Below are 23,520 nucleotides of genomic sequence, written 5' to 3' on the forward strand. Positions count from 1 at the left end.
CAAAATAGTAAATGACAAATGATAATCATTTAAACAGAAAAAAATGAGGTTACTTTTCAAGGCTGTATGCAAATAAATTTTAAAATGCACATGAAATTGATAATTTCCTAGGAAAAACAGATTATCAATATTTTCACTCTAATGTTGGAAGGCTTAAATTGGCCAATTTTCATAGAAAAATTTATTAAGGAATGACTCCCATGGAGCACCTGGCTCACATGCTATTACAGGTGAATTCTAATGAACTTCAGAGATCAGATAGTATGCCAGAGTACCAATGCTCTATAAATTATTCAACAGCCTTAAAAAGGAAATTTTCATAACTCCCTTGATGAACCAAGTGTGACATGGGGAGATAAGTGTAGATGTAAAAAAGCTAGATAAAATATTAGTGAACAACACCCAACAACGCATTTAAAAAATCATAATATACTTTGGCAAAGTAGGATTTATCCCATCAATGCAGGTTGGTTAGATATTAGAAAGTACCTTGATATCATCCACCATATTAATACAATTAAAGACAAATATCATATGGTTATCACCAGAGATGCTGAAAAAGCCTTTGGAAAATTCAACACCTCTTTATGTTAAAAAATAGAAAAGCCTCAAGAAAATAGGGATCACAGGATGCTTTCCTAACATGAAAAAACATATATACCTAAGTCAGAATGCTAGTAACTTATTCAATGCGGTGGGGGGCGGGGGGCCACTCAAAGTTTTCCCCGGGGATCAGGAACAAGGAATGCGCGCTTACTACCTCACACCTATTCAATCTTGTATTACAAGTCTTATAGTCAATTGACTAGAGAAATCAATCATTCTCATAGGAATGAATTTCAAGAACTAAAAAGCACAGCAAAGGAAAGAATCAACAACGTGAAAAGGCAACTTTCACATGGGAAAAAATAGTTGTGAACCGTATATATGAATAAGGGTTTAATATCCAAATTTTATAAGGAAATCATACAACTCTATAGCAGAAAAACAATCCAATTTAAACAATGGGCAGAGGGCCTGAATAGATATTTCTCCAAAGAAGACATACAAAATGACTAACAGGTATAGGAAAAGGTACTCAACATCATTAATCATCAGGAAAATGCTACTATGAGGCAACACCTTACGACCATCAGGATAGCGATCATCAAAAAGCCAAGAGATAACACACATTGCTGAGGGTGTGGAGAAAAGGGAACCCTCGTACACTGCTGATGGGAATATAGATTGGGGCAACCATTATGGAAAACAGTACGGAGGTACCTAAAGAAATAGATTTTTTTTTCTGTTTTAGAAATAAAATAGTAGTCCTACATTTTTCTATTTTAGAAAAAAATATGGTTGTGAAAAATAGAACTATTGTATGACTCAGCAACTCCTTTTCTGGGTATCTACTCAAAGGAAATAAAATAACCACCTTTAAACGCAGTTGATCTTTTAAAAGTACCTGAACTCCCATGTTCACTGCAGAATTAATCACAAGCCAAGATATGGAAACAACCTAGGTGGGACGGATGTTTACATGCCCAACGAAGGGACGGATGGATACAGAAAATGTGTTGTATATTCACACTTTTAAAAGGAGATCTTGCCACTTGCCAAAACATGGATGAACCTGGAGGACATTATGCTAAGTGAAATAAGCCAGATACAGAAAGAGAAATATTGCATGATCTCGCTTATATGTGCAATCTGAAAAAATAAAAGTAAAATAAAACTCAAATATACAGAGGCCGAGAATAAAGCCGTGATTACCAGGGTCGGGGCGGGGCAGAAGGAGTGGGAGGAGGAAAGGGGGAGGTGTAGGTCAGAGGATACAAAGTAGCAGATATGTAGGATGAAAGAGACTAGAGATCTAGTGTACAACATACAGAATACAGTTAATAAAATTGTACTATTAAATATGATGTGGCATTTTTGCTAAATGAATAGATTTTAGCACCCCCTGCTACCGAAACCAAAAATGGGTAACTATGTGACATAATGGTTATGTTAATTTGCTCCACTATAATGATTGTCTTACTATTTATATGTGTCCCATAACATCATGCTGTATACTTTAGATATACACAATAAAACTTACATTTTATAAAATAAGTAAAGCCATCTCTATGTGCAGGTGATATTATGGTATACCTGAAAAACCCTGTGGAAACAATGATAAATCAACCGAAACAGTAAAAGAAGTCACTAAATATTCTATTGAGGATTTTTGCATCAATGTTCATCATGGATATTGGCCTGAAATTTTGTTTTTTAGTTGTGGCTCTGCCAGGTTTTGTCATCAGGATGATGTTGGTCTCATAAAATGAGTTAGGGAGGATTCCCTTTTTTCTGTCATTTGGAAAAGTTTCAGAAGGTATGGTACCAGCTCCTCTTTGCACCTCTGATAGAATTCTGCTGTGAACCCGTCTGGTCCTGGACTTTTTTTGCTTGGTAGGCTATTAACTGCTGCCTCAATTTCAGACCTTGTTATTGGTCTGTAAAGAGATTCCAGTTCTTCCTGGTTTAGTCTTGGGAGAGTGTAAGTGTCCAGGAAGTTATCAATTTCTTCTAGATTTACTGGTTTATTTGCATAGAGGTGTTCATAGTGTTCTCTGATGGTAGTTTGTATTTCTGTGGGATCAGTCGTGATACCACCTTTATCATTTTTTGTTGCATCTATTTGGCTCTTCTCCCTTTTCTTCTTTATTAGTCTGGATGGCAGTCTATCTAATTTCTTGATCTTTTCAAGAAACCACCTCCTGGATTCGTTGATTTTTTGAAGTTTTTTATGTGTCGCTATCTCCTTCGGTTCTACCCTGGTCTTAGCTGTTTCTTGTCTTCTGCCAATGAAATACTGGCAAACCGAATCCAACTGCACATCAAAAAGCTTATCCCTCACAATCAAGTAGGCTTCATCCCTGGGATGCAAGGCAGGTTCAACATATGCAAATCTATAAACGTAATCCATCACGTAAACAGAACCAAAGGCAAAAAACACATGATTATCTCAGCAGACACAGAGAAGGCCTTCGACAAAATTCAACAGCCCTTTATGTCAAAGATTCTCAATAAACTAGGTACAAATGGAACATATCTCAAAATAATGAGCTATTTATGACAAACCCACAGCCAATATCATACAGAATGGGCAAAAACTGAAAGCATTCCCTTTGAAAGCCAGCACAACACAAGGAGGTCTTCTCACACCACCCGGATTCAACATCATAGTATTGGAAGTTCTGGCCAGGACAATCAGTCAAGAGAAAGAAATAAAGGATACTCAATTAGGAAAAGAGGAAGTAAAATTGTTTCCATTTGCAGATGACATGATTGTATATTTAGAAGACCTCATAGTCCCAGCCCCAAATCTCCTTAAGCTGTTAAGCAACTTCAGCAAAGTCTCAGGATACAAAATCAGTGTGCAAAAATCACACGTATCCCTACACACCAATAACAGACAAACAGAGAGCCAAATCATGAGTGAACTCCCATTCACAATTGCTACAAAGAGAATAAAATACTAGGATACAACTAACAAGGGATGTCACGAAGGACCTCTTCAAGGAGAACTACAAACCACTGCTCAAGGAAATAAGAGAGGACACAAACAGATAGAAAAAAAAAAACATTCCATGCTCATGGTTAGTAAGAAGCAATATCATAAAAATGACCATACTGTCCAAAGTAATTTATAGATTCAATGCTATCCCCATCAAGCTACCATTGACTTTCTTCACAGAATTGGGGGGGGAAAAAAAGCCTTGAATTTCATATGGAACCAAAACAGAGCCTGCACAGTCAAGACAATCCAAAACAAAAAGAACAAAGCTGAAGGCATCACACTACACGATTTCAAATGATACTACAAGGCTACAGTAATCAAAACGGCATGGTACTGGTATCAAAACAGATATACAGACCAATGGAACAGAACAGAGGCCTCAGATATAGCACCCCACATCTACAACCATCTGATGTTTGACAAACCTGACACAAACTAGCAACGGGGAAAGGATTCCCTATTTAATAAATGGTGTTGAGAAAACTGGCTAGCCATATGCAGAAAGCTTAAACTGGATCCCTTCCTTACACTTTATACTAAAATTAACTCCATATGGATTAGAGACTTAAACATAAGACCTAAAACTATAAATACCATAGAATAAAACCTAGCCAATACCATTCAGGACATAGGCATGGGCAAAGACTTCATGACTAAAACACCAAAAGCAATGGCAACAAAAGCCCAAATTGACAAATGGGATCTAGTTAAACTAAAGAGCTTCTGCACAGCAAAGGAAACTATCATCAGAACGAACAGGCAATCTACAGAATGAGAGAAAAGTTTTGGAATCTACCTATCTGACAAAGGGCTAATATCCAGAATCTATGAAGAACTTAAACAAATCTACAAGAAAAAAAAAAGAACAAAAACTGGGCAAAGGATATGAACAGACACTTTTCAAAAGAAGACCTTTAGGCAGCCAACAAACATATGAAAAAAAAGTTCATCATCACTGATCATTAGAGAAATGCAAATCAAAACCACGATGAGATACCACCTCATGCCAGTTAGAATGGCAATCATTAAAAAGTCAGGAAACAACAGATGCTGGAGAGGATGTGGAGAAATAGGAACAGTTTTACACTGTTGGTGGGAATGTATATTAGTTCAACCATTGTGAAAGACAGTGTGGTGATTCCTCAGGGATCTAGAACTAGAAATACCATTTGACCTAGAAATACCATTTTACCCAGCAATCCCATTACCAGGTATATATCCAAAGGATTATAAATCATTCTAGTATAAAGACACATGCACACATATGTTTATTGTGGCACTGTTCACAGTAGCAAAGACTTGGAACCAACCCAAATGCACATCAATGATAGATTGGATAAAGAAAATGAGGCACATATACACCACGGAATACTATGCAGCCATGAAAAGAAGATGAGTTCACATCCTTTCCGGGGGCATGGACGAAGCTGGAAACCATCATTCTCAGCAAACTGCCACAAGAACAGAAAACCAAAGACCACATGTTCTCACTCATAAGTGGGAGTTGAACGATGACAACCCATGGACACAGGGAGGGGAACATCACACACCAGGACCTGTCAGGGGGTGGGGGGCTAGAGGAGGGCTAGCATTAAGAGAAATCCCTAATGTAGAGGACGGGTTGATGGGTGCAACAAGCCACCATGGCACGTGTATACGCATGTAACAAACCTGCAAGTTGTGCACATGTACCCCAAAACTTAAAGTATAATAAAAAAGAATGAAATACAATAGAAAGGAAAACATCTATGCAATCCAATATTTACGATTCAAAGCCCGACACATCCAAATTAACCATAAACAAAAGTAAGATGAAAAAGAGAAATACAGCTTTATGAAGAAGAAGAGAAAACCTGCCTGAAGAATTGTAAAGAGAGAGCATGAAGTGATTAGCCATATAATTGAAGCTAATCACACCTGCGGGTAAGGGATACATAGACAGTGGAGTGGAGAGTGGACCACTGAGCAATCCAGCTGGATTTGCCTTTCCTGTTAATCCCTAAACCTTGACCCTAGGTAACGTAGGCCAAAGTAGGCCTAATTTATAGAAAATTTGTAGAAAAGATACTGGTGTAATTCACCTCGTTGGAAGAAGACTTGGAACCATCTTGGGAGCTACACTTCCTTTAAAAATCTTGCCATAAACAAGACCCAGTCTTGTGGGTGGGGCCCAGCGTCTTAACAGTTCCTTCTCAAAGCAGCCGGGGAAGAGAACTTCAATTGGCTCAGCTTGGTCAGGTGATCTCCTTTGACTTATCAGCTCCATGGGTGGGGGATGAGGCTAGATTCCTGCCCCTCCCCCTCCTGGAGCTGGTGGGAGGGGGAACAGGGAAGGAGGGGAAGAGAAGGCAAGGGTGGGGAGGGTGAGGGGCAGGGAGGATGGTGAGCCGGGGGGGTTGGGAGTGTGTGAAGTGGAAAGGGAGGGTGTTCTGATTATAAGCCTGCCCCACCTGCTGAGATCATCTTAGGTGAAAAGTGAGCCACAATGTCATTGCATATGACCCCCAGCACTGGCCAGCCAGGGTTTCTTTTCTTTTCTTTTCTTTTTTTCGTTTTTTTCTTTTAATGGAGTCTCACTCTGTCTCCCAGACTGGAGTGCATCGGCGGGATCCAGGCTCACTGCAATCTCAGCCTCCGGGGTTAAAGCAATTCTCCTGCCTCAGCCTCCCTAGTAGCTAGCATTAAAGGCACCTGCCACCATGCCCTACTGATTTCTGTATTTTCAGTAGAGATGGGGTTTCACCATATTAGCCAGGCTCATCTCAAACTCCGGACCTCATGTGATCTGCCTGTCTCGGCCTCCCAACGTGCTGGGATTACGGGCGTGAGCCACCGTGTCCAGCCCCAGAGAGGGTTTCTACCAGTCCACGCCTCAACACAGACAGTTAAAAGTCCAAATTTAGGCCGGGTGCGGTGGCTCACGCCTGTAATCCCGGCACTTTGGGAGGCCAAGGCGGGTGGATCATGAGGTCAAGAGATTGAGACCATCCCAGCCAACGTGGTGAAACCCCGTCTCTACTAAAACTACAAAACTTAGCTGGGCATGGTGGCGCATGCCTGTAGTCCCAGCTACTTGAGAGGCTGCAACAGGAGAATCGCTGGAACCCGGGAGGCGGAGGTTGCAGTGAGCCGAGATTGTGCCACTGCACTCCATCCAGCAGCCTGTGACAGAGCAAGACTTTGTCTCAAAAAAAAGAAAGAAGGAAAAGTCCAAAGTTAGTGGACATGTAGCAGGGGATGTTTACTTAAAAACGGCGTGGCCACTTGATGGCAAAAGGCTGCCAGATATTAGTGTCCCTGGTTCTCTGATATATTAAAGAAAGAACTGAGTCCTGACCAAAGATAGGAAAAATGTGTTTGTCTTCTACAGTGAAGCCAATATAGCATCTACACTGACACCTGACAAAGGCGGCACAAAGGAGAAAACTTCCACCCATCTAACAATGCTATCAATTACAAGGCAGCCAATACTCCTTTGCATGCCCAACCCTCAGCCCACACTCCTGATTCCATTTCTTGCCTATTTGATTTTCTTTTCCTCACAGTCATCTTTTGGAATACGATATATTTTACTCAATGCTGTTTTTGTTTTTCATTGTCTGTCTCCCATAGTGGAAAAAGTACAAATTCCAGAAGGGTAAGTATCTTTGTCTATTGCTCATTAATGTATCCTAAGTTCCTATAACAATGCCTGCTTCACTGGACAATTTGAATGAATAAATGAATTAATAAATAAATGAATTTTTCTCTAGCCACACTAGCCTCCTTTTTATTGCTCTAACACTATCTCTGCAAGCATACTCCCATAGCATTCTGTGTTTTTCTGTAACAGCCTGGCCTAAGCTATCCCTATAGTGACCTTGCTTACTTAGTGTACATCTCTGATCACATGATCAGACATGTGGTACTTTTCTTCACGACAGTTAGCATGTCACCGTGTTGTTTTTATGTTTTGTTGTTTTCTATTACTCTAATTACAGGTAAAGACGCAGATCAGCTGTGTCTGTTTTAATTTTTGCAGTACAGTGTCATCTTTCAGTAGATGTGGTAATGAGCATCAGCTATCTTAGGATTGAATGCATGGCATTGCCACTCTGTAGCTAAATAACCTCAGCCAGGTAAACTCTTCCAAGGTTTTATTATCCATCTTTAAACTGGGAATAGTAATAAATTCAAGCTCATAAGGCTGTTGATGGCGTTTCATTAAGGTAGTTCATGTACAGTTATGCACCACATAATGACTTTTTGGTCAATGATAGACCACATATATGATGGTGGTCCCATCATATTATAAGGTTATATGTTCAGATTCCTGTTCTGACACCATCCTAGCACACAAGATTGCTGGTTCACCTTGCCTCTTTACAGATGGCTGTGGTGGGAGCTGAACTTTTACCCTAGCCCCACTGGCACTTTTCCAATAAAAAACGGGGCACCAATTCACAACACCTTGTTACCTCAGAGGTGGGGTGGGGGAGGGTAGGCACAGTTATTTGCTAGGCCTCAGGGAAAGGGCAACTGGATGGCTGACTCAATATTTTGTTGCTGCAGTGTGGTGGGGCAGAAGCCTAGCTTCGCACCGGTCTCTGAGAACATCAGGGGAAGGAGTGGAAAAAGAGAGTGCCAACAAATCCTGCCTTCCACCACCTGATTCCAACTTGAGGATGGGTGGAAGAGGAGGCATAGCTCTCCCTAAGGCCTAGCTGGCACAGGAGGCCAGCGGGGGAAGGCAGAGAGTGTCAATTAGTCCCACCTCACACCATTTGATTGAGTTTGGATGTGTGTAAAGGTTCACGTTTCCACTGGACATCACTGACCCCAGAGATGGGGATCAATGGAATGCTTACTAGTCCCAGCGTGGACTGCCTTGTTCAGTGTTATTGATGTCAGGTGAAGGTGAAGGCTCATCTTGCTGTTGGACACCACTGACACTACCCTGACAGGTGAATGGGATCATCACCATCTGCTTCAGAGAGGCAGGATAGAAGACAAGTTTCCTTCTTGTTCCCTGAAACCTTGGTGGGGTGGGGGAGATAAGGTTTTTCCATTGTTGCTTGTCTAGCGTAGGGGAGGGGAATTTGTCACAAAGGTTACTTCAGTTTTTAGATCATGCCTTCTCTGGTCCTTTGGCTGAGGAAATAGGCTTTTCTTGGTTGCTTTGTGTCTGCCGTTGTCAGTGGTTCTGGACTGGAGGCGTCTGTGGTACCCTCTCTGTGACATTGCGTGGAAATAGAAAAACCAAGAGAATGCGCTGCCTGCGTTCTTGCTCGAGTCCTGAGAGCACGAGTCAGTCTGCTTTCTCCTTTCCACGTTTCAGAGTTCCCTTTGCTGGTTTGCTGTTATATTCAGGGTGTTCTGGTGTAGAGGGACCATGTGGGAGGAAAGGGCAAACTCTAGCTTGGCCAGAGCTGGAGGTCTCTAGGATGTTTATTTTTGAGAATTTTATTTTGACATCTCTGGTGGCCCTACCAAGATCTGCCCATCTCTGGATCATCTATTGGATTGTAGAGCAAGCAGTCCCTTGATTAGTAAATATAGCAATAAACTTGCCTTTGTGGTATTTTGCTTCTCCCAGAACTTCCTGATTTCTGAACTCCTATGACTCATGATGCATTCTAAATAAAATCTGCCATATTAAATTCATTTTCTAGGCTTTCATGTTTACAAGTGTGCCTATTTAACTCTCTGAGACATATTTATTTATTTATTTAAATATTTGTTTCTCTCAGCAGTGACCAAACACCAGTTGCAAACTGATGTTTTCCTTACACAAGATTTTTTTACAAGTCAGAGTCTGAAATGTCTGGTCTGACTTGAGGATGGAATCTATGAATGAAAATAACTTCCCTGTGGAAGATACTGGTAAACTTTTTGTCTGCTCTGAGTCTGTTGTCCTGGCCTTGCTAACAAGGTTTGACAGTGAAAGACTGTGAAACCTTCTGAATGTGAAATAGTGTATTGGAAGTGTTTCTCTGTTTAATTAATTCCATAGGTTGGGGGTCATGACATTCTAAAATACATGAGAAAGGAGACGATTTTCTGAAGAATAGGGAAGGCGCATATTAAAACCGTTACACTGACCAAGTGTCCATTCTCCGGCATCTTCTTACAATGACTTCTCACTACAGGCCAATACCTCTGACGAATATTGATGCAAAAATCCTCAATAAAATACTAGCAAACCCAACTCAGCAATACATCAGAAAGATCATTCATCATGACCAGGTGGGATTTATCCCTGGGATGCGAGGACAGTTCAGCATATGCAGCTCAATCAGTGTGACACATCACATCAACAGAATGAAAGATAAAAGCAGTATCATTATTTCAATTGATGCTGAAAACCCATTTGATAAAATTCAACATTCCTTCCTGATAAAAACCCTCAAAAAACTGGGTATAGAAAGAGCATACCTCAGCATAATAAAAGCCATATACAACAGACTCACAGCTAGTATCATACTGAATGGGGAGAAAGTGAAAGCCTTTCCTCTAAGATCTGGAACACGACAAGGATACCCACATTCACCACTGTTACTCAATATAATACGGGAAGTATTTGCTAGAGCAATCAGATAAGAGAAAGAAGTAAAGGGCATCCACACTGGAAAGGAAGAAGCCAAACTATCTTTGCTGATGATATGATCTTACATTTAGAAAAACCTTAAGACTCCACCAGAAAACTATTATTAGAATTGATCAAACAATTCAGTAAAGTTGCAGGACACAAAATCAACCTACAAAATTAGTAGCATTTCTATATTCCAACAGGGAACACTCTGAAAAAGAAACCAAAATTAATCTTACAATAGACAAAAATAAAATTAAATATCTCAGAATTAACCAAAGAAGTGAAAGATCTCCACAATGAAAATTACAAAACATTCATGAAAGAAATCAAAGAGGATACAATAATGGAAAGCTATTCCACATTCATGGATTGGAGGAATCAATGTTGTTTAGATGTCTGTAATACCCAAAGAAAGCTACAAATCCCACAAGAACACCAATGACGTTCCTTACAGAAATGGCAAAAGCAATCCTAAAACGTATATAGTAGCACAAAAGACCCAGAGTAGCCAAGGCTATCCTGAGCAAAAAAGAACAACACTGGAGGAATCTCATTACCTGACTTCAAATTATGCTACAGAGCTACAGCAACCAAATCAGCATGGAATTGGCATTAAAACAGACCCACAGTCAAGTGGGACAGAACAGAGAACCCAGGAACAAATCCATGCACCTACATTGAACTCTTTTTCAACAAAGGTGCCAAGAACATACATTGGGAAAAGGATAGTCTCTTTAATAAATGGTGCTGGGAAAACTGGATGTCCTTATGGAGAAGAATGAAACTTGACCCGTATCTTTCGTCTTATATAAAAGTCAAAGCAGAATAGATTAAAGACGTAAATCTGAGACATCAGCCTATGAAATTACTACAAGAAAACACCGGGAAAACGCTCCAGGACATCATTCTCGGCAAAAATTTCTGGAGTAGTACACGAGAGGCACTAGCACCCAAAGCAAAATTGGACAAATGGGAACACGACTAGTTAAAAAGCTTCTGCACAGCAAAGGAAGCAATCACCAAAGTGAAGACACAACCCACAAAAAGGGAAAGAATATTTGCAAGCTACCCGTCTGACAAGGGGTTAATAACCAGGAAGGCAGCAAATCACACTGCCACGTGTATACCTATGCAACTATCTTGCATGTTCTGCACATGTACCCCAAAACCTCAAATGCAATAAGAAAAAAAATATAACCAGTATAATAGATACGGAGCTCAAACAACTCGATTGGAGAAAATCTAATGATCAGATTAAAGAATGGGAAGAAGGTTTGAATACACATTTCTCAAAAGAAGACGTGCAAATGGCAAACAAGCAGATGAAGAGGTACTCAATATCACTGATTTTCAGAGCAATGCAAATCACAACCACAATGAGATGTCTTCTTACTCCAGTTAAAGTGGCTTGTATCCAAAAGACTGGCAATAAGAAATTCTGGTGAGGGTGTGAAGAAAAGGAAACTGTACACTGTTGGTGGGGATGTAAATTAGTACAACCACTATGGAGAACACTTTGCCAGTTCCCAAAAAGAATACAATTTGAGCTACCTTATGATCCACCAATCCACCTGCTGAGTATATACCCAAAAGAAAGGAAATCACTATATTGAAGAGGTATCTGCACTCCTGTTTGTTGCAGCACTGTTTACAATAGCAACATTGGGAAGCAAACTAAGTGCCCGTCAACAGATGAATGGGTTGAGAAAATGTGGTACATATGCCCAGTGGAGTACCAGTCATAAAAAGAATGAGATCCAGTCATCTGCAACAACAAGGATGGAACTGGAGATCTTTATGTTGAGTGAAGTAAGTCAGGCACAGATAGACAAACATCGCATGTTCTCGCTTATTTGTAGGACCTGAAAATCAAAACTATTGATCTCGTGGACACAGAAAGTAGAAGGATGGTTACCAGAGGCTGGGAAGGGTAGTGTGGGGGCAAGGGGCAGGTGGGGATGATTAACGGATAAAAAAAAAAATAGAAAGAATGAATAAGGTCTAGTATCTGATATCACAGCATGTTGCCTAAAGCCAATAATAGTTGAATTGTACAATTTAAAGTACCGAAAAGGATATAATTAGATTGTTTGTAACACACATGACAAATTCTTGAGGGGACGTGATGTGATTAACACACATTACATGCCTGTACCAACATATCTCATATGCCCCATAAATATATACACCTACTATATACTCACAAAAAAGTAAAAATGAAACATAATTAAAAGAACTTAAGGGTAAGGAACTAGGCTATCTGGCAGTAAAGATAACTAAGCAAAACATTCAAGGTACTGCTGACTTTGTTCGGCCACTTAGACAAAAATGAGAGAAAAGATAAATGTTTTAAAGATGGAATGTGTAAATTAAAAGAGAGGAAGAAGGTAAATATTTTGAAAAATTTCACTCTAGCCATGTAAAGAATGAAAAGGCATGTTTAGGAGTGCAAACTAAAGGCATGGCCAAGTGACCACTCGGCTAATGAGATTACCAGGGATAGAAGGGGAACAGGTGCCACTGAGTAAGACAAAGACCACCGGAGAAAGGCCCTGACGGCATTTCAGAGTGTTTCCAGGCTGCTCCTCCACTCACATGCTCAGAGCAGAGCCCAAAGGCAAAGTTTCCAGAGAGGCACCCACAAGACCTCAACATCTGCTGCCCGGTGCTGCGTTTAGTGCCTGCTCCCCGCACCTTCATACAGCACTCCTTAGCTGTCCCCGCCATAGTTCAAGGGGGCCCAGGTGCTGAACAGGCTGCCGGTCTGGAAGGCTCAAGTGGTGGACCTTGGCAGCATCCAAATGGTGCTAATTCTGCAGGTACACAGCATTCACAAACTATGGGTCTGTGACCGCCTCCACCTAGATTTCACAGAATGTTGCAGACAGCCTGAGGGCCCATGTAGAGACCTGACACAGGGGCACAGCTGCCAGAGACAGTCCCAACCAGACCAGTACCTGATAGGGCCGTGGGAACAAGTCAGTCACAGGGAGTCCCAATTGGGGTCACATCTAGTAGAGGCGTGGGAGCTGGACTGATACCAAGACCCCAGAACTGTAGCGCTACCAGCATTTAATGCTACACTGGGAGAGCTGGAGGAACAAGACTCCAATCTGTGAGAGCTGCTGGGTGGGCTGAGCCCAGCAAAGCCATAGAGGCATGGCTGCCTGAGAATTTGCGGGCTCAATCCCTGCCCCAGTGTGCCCAGAAGGCAGAACTTGGAGCTAAGAAACATTATTCTCAAGCCTCAAAATTTAATGTTGTTTGCTCTGACGAGTCTTGGACTTTCTTAGCACCAGTTATGGCTTTTCTCTGGCCTCTCTCTCCCTCTTGGAATGAGAATATCTATCCTAATGCCTGTCCGGCCATTGTATTTTGGGAATAGACAACTTGTTTTGATTTCACAGACTCACAGCTAGGGGAAATTTGCCTCACTCTGGATCCTGCCTTGAGTCTCACCCATCTCTGATGTAGATGAGACTCTGGACTTTGGGTGCTGGAGTGAGTTAAGACTCTGGGGCTACTGGGATGGAATTAATGTATTTTGCATGTGATAAGGACATAAATTTGGGGGCCAGGGGCAGGAAGCAATGGTTGGTTTGAATGTGTCCACGAAAAACTGTGTGTTGGAAACTTAATCCCCAGTGCAACACTATTGAGAGGTTGGGCCTAATGGCAGGTGTTTAGGTTATGAGGGTTGCACCCTCATGAATGGATTAATGCCAGTTATAAAAGGGCTTGAGTCTATGAGTTTGATCTCATGCTCTCTTTCACTTGTGCTCTCTAACCTTCCCACCTTCTGTTATTGGATGACACAGCAAGAAGGCTCTCATCAGATGCAAGACCCTTCCTTGAACTTCCCAGCCTCCAGAACCGTAAGATATAAATTGCTGTTCTTTATAAATCACTCAGTGATACAGTTTGGCTCTGTGCCCACCCAAGTGTCATCTTGAATCATAATCCTCACATGTGGACGGAGGGACCTGGTGGGAAATGACTGGATCATGGGGGAGGTTTTCTGCATGCTCTTCTCATGATAGTGACGAAGTTCTTGCAAGAGCTGATGGTTTTGAAGTGTGGCGCTTCCTCGCTCTGTCTCTCTGTATCTCTCTCTCTGTATCTGTATCTCTCTCTCTGTATCTGTATCTCTCTCTCTGTATCTGTATCTCTCTCTCTCTCTCTCTCTCTCTCTCTCTCTCTCTCTCTCTCTCTCTCTCTCTCTCCCGATTGCTGCCAGGTAAGAGATGCCTTGCTTCCCCTTTGCCTTCTGGCATGATCCTTGGTTTCCTGAGGCCTCCCCAGCCATGCGGAACTGTGAGTCAACTGAACCTCTTCCGTTTATAAATTACCCAGTCTCAGGTAGTATTTTTATAGCAGGGTAAGAACAGACTAATATATAGCGAGTCTTGGGTATTCTCCTATAGCAGCAGAAAATGGACTAAGACAGGTATCTCAGGATTCACTTGGCCCTCATCCTCAGGACAATGAAAAACAGTCAGCCTGGGCCCTCACTACCTACCACCTCTAACTGAAAGTGAGCCTGCTGGGTGTCCTGTGGGTTGAAATGGGAGAGGGTCTCAGAACCCTTCATGCCCTGTGAGGTCCCGAGGCCAAGGATTGGCACTGGCCTATTCACCCATGGTGTGGCATGTTGGAACTGACCTTTCACCACTGTCTTCACATGGTGTTTGTGAGGAGAATCTGTGAGATTTGGAGCTGGGGTTCAGAGAAAATTGAGGGGATCTGTCAAACAAGGCAAGAGTAGACCACAGACCACATTTTCAGGGTCACATGAGCAAGACGGAGTTTTCAAAATAACTCCTTTCCAGAAGGGCATAGTGAGGAGAGCCCTAGGAGTCAGAAGAGACTCTACTTCCCGTTCTTCGTGCCCCCTGAGTTTGCTACCAACACCCAGGGAGCTGTTTCCAATTGAGTCACCCCTGCAAAGCAAATTATAGTCAGCAGACCTGGAACCCAGGTACTTGTAGCTACAGACATGGGGGAACTCTGAGGGCCTGCTGCTTGCCAAGCTCTGTGTTTGCTGCATTGCATTATATTTTTTTTCCTTCATGTGCTCCTCAAACAGGATTCTGATATGCAGAATTACCAACTTCTTGGCCTGTCTTAGGTTGCTGAGATGTAATGAGTTGTAGAAGCTTGTCAGGGTTCATTCAGATGCTACAAGAAATTGCCATCATTGGAGCGGAGCTCTATTGGATGGGCACGATTTCACTACACATAGTTTTAATAAACTCTTGCTCATCACATATTCTTAAGGAAGGACAAAGTTACAGAAATATCTGAAAGTAACTGAATGACAGAAAAAAAATGTTCAGTCCCTCTCACAGTGAGCATATTAGAGACAGACATGGAAAGTATAAATGAAATAGGAAACATAATTTAGTGGTCACTGGAATGAGAGTAGAAAAAAAAATCACACCTTTTCCTTTTAAAATATTGAATGTACATAGATGCTATCTGTTTGTCAGAGTCAGACTTCTAACCTCAAAAGTCCCAGGACAGCTCAGTTTACAGGGAGGAGGGAGTGATAAAAGGGACTGATATGCAGTGCATCAACCAGAAATTTCTATAACTGTCCATCCCTTGACAGCAATCCCTTCTTGTGTCCCTGTGCCCCGAGAGAGGACAACCAACCCCTGAGACAGCAGAAGATAAATCTGCACATGAGAGTTTGAACATTCTAAGTGATGGAAGTGTAATATATAAATCACACACCTACACAGATAGGTGTAATTCTCAAGTCAAGAGTTACAATCTTTCTTTAAAAAAAAAAACATAAAATGAACACTTTTTAAAATAAATATATATATATATATGTGATTTCTTTGTAAATTTGCTGTTACATATTTTCAAGTGTTTCTCTCAAGAAATTTTCCTAATTAAAAAACACTAAGCATTATAAATGTATATTTACAAGATGAAAGCATTCTACATCTTCCATCTATATGACCCTATCACTATGACCCATACATATTCAATGTAAAAAGATTGGTGTATATTTTCAGATGTGTTTCTTTTTGGGTCATATGTTTACTTGCCTGCCGTAGTCTGTGTTCTACTGCTGTAATAGAATGCACAGACTGGGAAATTTATAAAGAAGACAATTTTATTTGGCTCAGTGTTCTGGTGGCTGGGAAGTCTCAAGAGCATGGCACCGGTATCTGGCCAGGGCCACTGAAGGCATTACATGATGATAGAGTGTGTGAGACAAAGAGAAAATGGGGTTCTCACTTAGCTTTTTATCAGGAACCCACTCCCATGATAACTGACGCACTCTCGCAATAATGGCATTAATCCACTCATGAGGGCAGAGCCCTCGCGACCTAATCTGTTCTGAAAGGTGCTACCTCTCACCATTGTTATGACAGCAATTAAGTTTCCAACACATGAACTTTGAAGGACATATTCAAAGCGTAGCACTACTTTAAATATTTTTGTGAGTATTTGGTTGTTGGCTCTTTTTAAAGTTTGCAATCACATAAATAATTCACTTCAAATTCGCTTCTTTACTTATTTGGACATCATATTTTCATTTCTTCGACTAAAGTGTGGTTTTGTCACAGGCCAAGTCTCACTAATGCAGGCCCCATACAACTGTTTCAGTTTTGACTCAGTGGTGAATTTAAATACTAAAAGCTAAAACAGCCAGTGCCCTTATACAAAGGCTAGAATGTAACAAAGGTCCACCAAGAATTTTGCCTAGGCCTTCCTGGGCCTTAAAGCATGACAAGATAATGAAGAAATTGCTAACAGGACCCGTTCAGGATTAAACAAGTTTCATGGGAGGGGTCTGAAGAAACTCACCAGGTTTCCACAAACAAGCTTTATTGGGGACCAAGGGAACTCCCCAGACCTCCATGGCTTATCAGGAGACAAGATAAAGGTAATCACCCCAGCACACAGACCCATTTAGATACAGTAAATGTACTGACGCTCCAGAGGAAGATCTTAGTTATACATTAGAAGAAGCTAATCACTTATGTCTTTTGATGAATGCATACTTACACGTAGACATATAGCTGAGGAGGTATATAAGCTCAGGAGAACTTTGTAATTCTGAGTTGGTCTGGCAACAACTTCCAGGCCTTCTCCCTGTAAACAATTACAGAAATAAAAACTTCCTTTTCTCCCAGTTCATCTGCATCTCGTCATTGGGCCTCAAGAACAAGCAGCCCGACCCTCGGTTTGGTTTGGGGACAGTTTGGCATGTGTCCAGGGGTTTATTAGAAAAGCGTTTTGCTTTATAGGCAAAGTATTTGTTGACATCTTTTGTCCCATTCTCCACTGATTAGCATAAGTCCTTTGTGGTCAAGCGTATTATGATCTAAGTGGGTAATACTGTTTACAAATATTTACTCATGGCTTTTCACACTTTTAAATTTTTTTCTTCTGGCAGTGCAAAAACTGTTTTAATTTATTCATTGATTTTTTAAATTTAAAAATAAGGCAACTCGTGGTGGAAAACATAAAACTGAGTATTGGTGTTGTATCAGCTACTCAACCACTGGAGATTCCAGCCGTCAAAGCCTTGAAGGCTTCAGAACACAATGGAAAAACAGCTTTAGATCTAATTCTACACTTGTGAATAATGGGGTTCATTGAATGCGTGTTTGGCTTAAAAGTGATACCATGTCTAGCGCCTCTAGCTTAAAGTAATTAGGTAAATGTTAATTTCCTTCCCTCCTTGGAGGTCATTTTTTCCTGTGCTTCTGCCTGAACTCCACACGCCACCAATCCATGTGTCCCTATACGCACGCCTCTGGACCTAGGGGGCTGGATTTCATCTCCACCATGATCTTCACCATCAAGTGAGGGGAATTTATGTGTAACTTTCGGGCATGATGTAGACACCAGGGTACTTAAAACTAGACCTGTGGCCCTGGAAAAGCTTTTTAAATATGTTACAAATAGAAGAAAACCTAGGCAATGCCACTCAGGACATAGGCATAGGCAAGGACTTCATGACTAAAACACCAAAAGGGATGAATAAAAGGCCATAATAGACAAGCGGGATGTAATTAAACTTAAGAGCTTCTGCACAGCAAAAGAAACTATCACTAGAGTGAACTGGCAACCAACACAATGGGAAAAAATTTTTGCAATCTACCCGCCTGACAAAGGGCTAATATCCAGAATCTACAAAGAACTTAAATCTACAAGAAAAAAAATTTAAAAACCCACCCAAAAGTGGGCAAAGTATATGAGCAGACACTTTTCAAAAGAAGACATTTATGCAGCTAACAAACATATGAAAAAATGCTCATCATCACTGGTCATTAGAGAAATGGAAATCAAAACCACATTGAGATACCAACTCACGCCAGTTAGAACGGCGATCATTAAAAAATCTGAAGACGACAGATGCTGGAGAGGATGTGAAGAAATAGGAACACTTTTACACTGTTGGCGGGAGTGTAAATTACTTCAACCATTGTGGAAGACAGTGTGGCGATTCCTCAAGGACCTAGAAATAGAAATCCCATTTGACCCAGCAATCCCGTTACTGGGTATATGCCCAAAGGATTATAAATCGTTCTAGTATAAAGACACACGCACACGTATGTTCACTGAGGCACTGTTTACAACAGCGAAGACTTGGAACCAACCCAAATGCCCGTCAGTGATAGACTGGATAAACAAATAGTTTCTTTTTTCACAAAGGCTGAAAGAATGTCAAGTGCAATCATGATAAAATCTCCTTACTCAGGGATTCTCTTCTTTATTGTGGCACAGATGACTATGATAGTGACCCTGCTCTGCGCTCGCTGAACTAAAGCTCCTGTCACTGCACTAAGACACTTAGTTTGTGCCTCCCCTCCCTTACACACTCTGCTGAGGGGGCTAGTGGCTATTACAGGGTTGGGGTCACAGCAAAGACGGCACAAACATAATTTTAATTGAGATAGTGAAATATTTTCTGTAGTCTGGAACTAAATGAATTATACATAAGAAAAATCACGATCAATACCCTACTCAGCAATAATCACCATGTGGCTGGTTCCTGAGAAGCTGTAGTGTGCAGGAACAAGCTCAAGTGTGCAGGGAAAAGCTTGTGGAAGAGCCAAGGGACATACATAAAGTCACCAACCTGCTTCTGTGTAAATAAAACTTGTTATGTGATCTCCTTCCATCTTTGTGAAACCTTTCACAATCGGTATTACCACTGTCCTACCTACAAGGAGGGGAAAAGTTAGAGCTGATTAATAACTTGCCATAGGTCACGATACTAGGAGAAAGAGAGAGAGAGAGAGAGAGAGAGAGAGAGAGAGAGAGAGAGAGAGAGAGAGAGAGGAGAGAAGAGAGAGAGAAAGCAGAGAGAGCAGAGACTTAAATACTGGACTTACCCTAAAGTACAAGCTGTTTTGTACCGGCTCCTGGAGCCACCACTGCTGGGACTGCCCTTTAACACTGATCAATCCAGAGGCTGGAATTCTAAGACCTCCAGGCATTCTTCATTAACTCTTAAGACATGAAACCATATTACTTCTTTAATCATAAAAATCTATTATAATTAAAAAATAGATGATTGCAAAAAAAGTAAAAGACATATGAAAAAAATTGGGAAGACAGCTTGGCAAATATATCTCAGATGAGAGATCGACATCCTTGATACACAAATAACTTTACAGAAGAATACGAAGATGATGTCAACCTGGAATTCTCATGAAGAGCAACAAATATGCCAAATAAAAGGCCATGAAAATGTTCCAAGTTACAGTAACTACAGAAGTTGTAATGCAAAACTTGAGATAATGCATTAAATGAAAAGATAAATTTTCAGAGGGCAAAGGCTGGGACACCGAATAGACTTCTTTTCTTTGCCCATGGGAAGGATGCTACGAAACAGGTTCTTCTCGTGTACTGTGGGTTTTCATGTCAAACTTTTATAATTTTAAGTTTCACTTGGCAGAATCCCTTAAAGTTTAAGATGTTTATACCATTTGTATGAAATTTAAAATGTTTATGCCCTTGGTGTAGAGAAAGCCCCAGGGAGCTGATGAGGGCCCAGCATAATACGGGCCCCTTTTGAATTTCTCCTTATGGTCAATATCCCTGCCCCCACCCCGCAACCCATTGACCCTGCTGCTAAGGGTTAGGGGTTAAACATTTTCCCAGTGTGCTGATGAGAAATTCTGTGTGGAAGTCCCCACACAGAGGCCGATCCTCAGACATGCCGACCTGGCTCCATACTTGTGTATTCCTTTACACCAGAGCCTCTGGCCTCACAAACCTCTCCCCTGTTGATTTTTCTGAATTTGCAGTTTACTCCACCCTCAGGGCCCCAGTGGAGTTTGTAGTCAGCAATGGCCGCAGCCTTATCTCCTTGTGTGCAAACTGACTCTGCTCTGAACTCGCTGAAACTAAAGCCCCTGTCACTGCACTAAGATGCTTAGTTTACGCCTCCCTTGCAGACACACAAAGTCACAGATAGAGAGGCAGACATGAAAGACAAGGGAGTTCATGCTTGGTGAAGATGGAGGTGTATTAATAGTGGTCCATATACGTGTTGGAGGGCCCTAGTCGTCATACATTTCACAGATCACAGCCTGCATGGGGTGATGGGTACTAACACTCACCCTGTGCCACATAGAGCTGTAAAGAAGACTTTGGGGCTCAGGAGAGAAGAGTGGGCTGGGAAATTAGGCTAGTGCTGGCACTTTAAGACTACGGCCTGGCACTTTAGATGATGAGGTTTGTTAAAGCTGTTAACATTTCCAAATGCCCCACCTTGAATTCTGGAAAGAGTGAGCCATTGGCTCTTCTGCCTGAAGATGCAGGTGCCGTTTGATTGTGAAAAATTGAAGGGAATTTAGCTGACAGAGTTACAACAAAGCCTTTCAGGCAAAGATCTGTCTGAATACTTAGGGAATTGAAACAAACAACTAACAGAAACATAGTTCAGACTTACTCTGAAATATGTGACCTATGTTCCTTGCCACATAGACCCCAGCAAAAGCTGCTTGAGTATACTTACAACATGGCAGCTAAAGCCCCCAGAACAGGGGGTGAGCGAGAGCGAGAGTGGCGGGCCACGGCCAGTCTCTAAAGTTGCACACGGTCATTTCTACTCGTTCTTCTACATTTATCCCCACTTCCTAAGAGCAATCCAATCCAGAGCAAATCTTGACTTCCTTGAACCCTCCACAAAAATCAGTTAACACAAACCAAAATCCTAAAATAAGTCATCTCTAACACCCTCTTATTGGGAGACCCCCATGGGTCTCCCTGGTTTACATTCTTCCTCACTGCAACGAGCCAAAAGCCCACGTATGTTTGGCTCCAGGTGTGCTCCTGGTGATCTTTTGGCTAGAGAACGCTGCCAGTGACATGGTCCAAAACTGGCTGGCCACCCAGAGGTGGCCATGCAGAGCTTCCTAAGCCTCGTCACTCCTTGTTGCCACAGTATTGGGGCTCCGCACTGGTCAAAAAATTCTGTGAGGGGCAACATCCACTGTAGATGCCTGTACAAGCTGTGGGTAGATTGTCTGTGGAACGGTGAGGAGTGTGAGGTGTAAGTAAGGGCTGATTAGGACACAGGGCAGCAAATGGCAGCCACAGCCAGGAGGCTCCAGCTCCAGCTTCTCTGCTCATTTCCCCAGGGCCTGGCGCACTCTGCTTAGGGATACGGTGGCAGGGAGGCTGAGACTATAGTATTTGTGAGGGCTTAGCTCTGGGAGGAGGCATTATTCCCTGTATGTTGCTTCTCTTCCTGCCCATCGTGTATGAAGGCATCAAGCTCACAAACACCTCCAACAAGGGGTGCTTCTCTCAAGGAGCCTCTGTGGGGGAATGAGCCCAGAAGCAGCTATAGGAACTCCAGAGGAGAGTAGCCTTCAGGCCCTCTTCCATCCCTCATCTCCAACTAACTTTTGTGCTTTCCCTCAGAATACCTCTGTGTCCTGTGTATTACTCTGCGCTCCTAACAGCTTGTCCCAGAACTTGCCTCTGAACTGACCCCCTTACCCCTGGGGTTCCTGCCAATAACTCCTGCCCTCAGCCCTAGTACATAATTGCTACTGATCTTTGCAAATACGGATTCCATTTGTCCTAGTGGTCTGCTCGTGAGGCTCTAATGGCATCATTCCCTTAATGATCTCAGAATTCCCCTCCATGCAGCACTCCTTATGATCCCACCCTCCTGTAACCCCCATGTTAAACAAAGCCAGTGGTTGGATATAAACCCTTCACCCCTTCAGTGGCCACATCCAAGAGCAGGAACTTCAAACTTGGATCACACAAGGTTAGACACTGTTCCTCAACCCCGTCAAAAGAAACTAAAGTGGGAAGAAGTGGTGTCTGGGTGTTCTTAGCACGCTAACCTGCATCATGGAAAGGTGGTGATTTAACGGTGGGAGGGCGCACTTTCTAAGGCTTGAGGAGGGAGGTGATAAAGACATACCCTTAGGGAAACCAGTAGTCAGGGAATCCCAGGACACTGCTTGCCCCCCAGGAGAATGTCACTGTTGAACAGGCTATCTGCAGGCTGGACTGGACTCATCACCAGCGCTCTGCCAGCACCTTGTTGGCACTTAGCGATTGCTTGATGTGCACATGAAGTCTTAGCTATCACTCGGTCTGTATCACTGTAATCCGCAGTGTATTCGTTTGCTTAGGAGTGCCCTAACAAAGTAGCACAGACTGGACAGCTTAAACAACAGAAACTAATTTTCTCACAGCTCCAGAGGCCAGAATTCCAAGACACGGTACCGGTAGGTTTGGTTTCTTCTGCGGCCTCTCACCTTCACTTGCAGACAGCTGCCTGCCGTTTTGCCGCCTCTTCGTGTGGTAGTCCCTGTGTGTGGGTGCATCCCTACTATCTCTAATACTATACGTCCTAACTGCCTCTTTTTACAAGGACAACAGGTAGATTGGATGAAAGCACACACTAATGGCCTCCTTTTAACCAAACTACCTTGTTAAATGTCCTACCTTCAAATACAGCCACATCGTGAAGCACCGGGGGTTAAGCTTTCAATGTATGAATTTTGGCGGACCACAGTTCAGTACATAACAATCGGCGACATTAAAGCACAGAGCAAGGAAGGGGCTTGCCCGCCATTTCAGTGGCAGGTTTTACAGCTTCTAGACTGTTATTTCCTAGGTCAGGCAAGGCCTGGATTTTGCCCAACCTTCCTCCTTTGTCAACACGGACGCCCTATTTACCAAACCTTCAGTCCGATACTTTATGTGACATCCTTTCAATTTTCTTCTTTGGGGTACCTGTGCTCTCCCAGGCAATAGATTTTCTTTCCTCAAGTTTCTGCTCCAGTTTGTTTATAGATGCCACTGACCTCTGAAGCGGGAGCACATCCTTACATACACTGTCCACAGTGAGACGGAAGAGAGGTAATGACAGAGCCCAAGAAGTGAGGATGCTGTC

General features: G+C 42.2%; 2 protein-coding genes across 4 annotated transcripts in view; both read right to left on the reverse strand.

Moving 5' to 3' along the window:
* Positions 1–23,520, reverse strand: part of LOC128930704 (nuclear RNA export factor 2-like) — a 70,087-nt gene that overhangs the window by 40,227 nt on the left and 6,340 nt on the right. The window contains exons 1-4 of one of the 2 annotated variants that reach the window (XM_078363314.1): positions 19,484–22,298; positions 19,228–19,311; positions 18,459–18,603; positions 17,145–17,231 (exon numbers count right to left, since the gene is read on the reverse strand). The exons of the other annotated variant lie outside the window; for it this stretch is intronic. Coding sequence (XP_078219440.1) covers positions 17,145–17,154 — 10 coding nt within the window. The 5' untranslated portion in view covers positions 17,155–17,231; positions 18,459–18,603; positions 19,228–19,311; positions 19,484–22,298. Of the gene's footprint in view, positions 1–17,144; positions 17,232–18,458; positions 18,604–19,227; positions 19,312–19,483; positions 22,299–23,520 lie in introns of those variants that run through there. 2 annotated transcript variants of the gene reach the window in all.
* The window catches only part of TCP11X2 (t-complex 11 family, X-linked 2), a 53,227-nt gene that overhangs the window by 6,502 nt on the left and 23,205 nt on the right, over positions 1–23,520 (reverse strand). The gene's annotated exons all lie outside the window — the stretch shown is intronic.

This window comes from Callithrix jacchus, chromosome X (genome assembly GCF_049354715.1).
Source record: "Callithrix jacchus isolate 240 chromosome X, calJac240_pri, whole genome shotgun sequence".
NCBI lineage: Eukaryota > Metazoa > Chordata > Mammalia > Primates > Cebidae > Callithrix > Callithrix jacchus.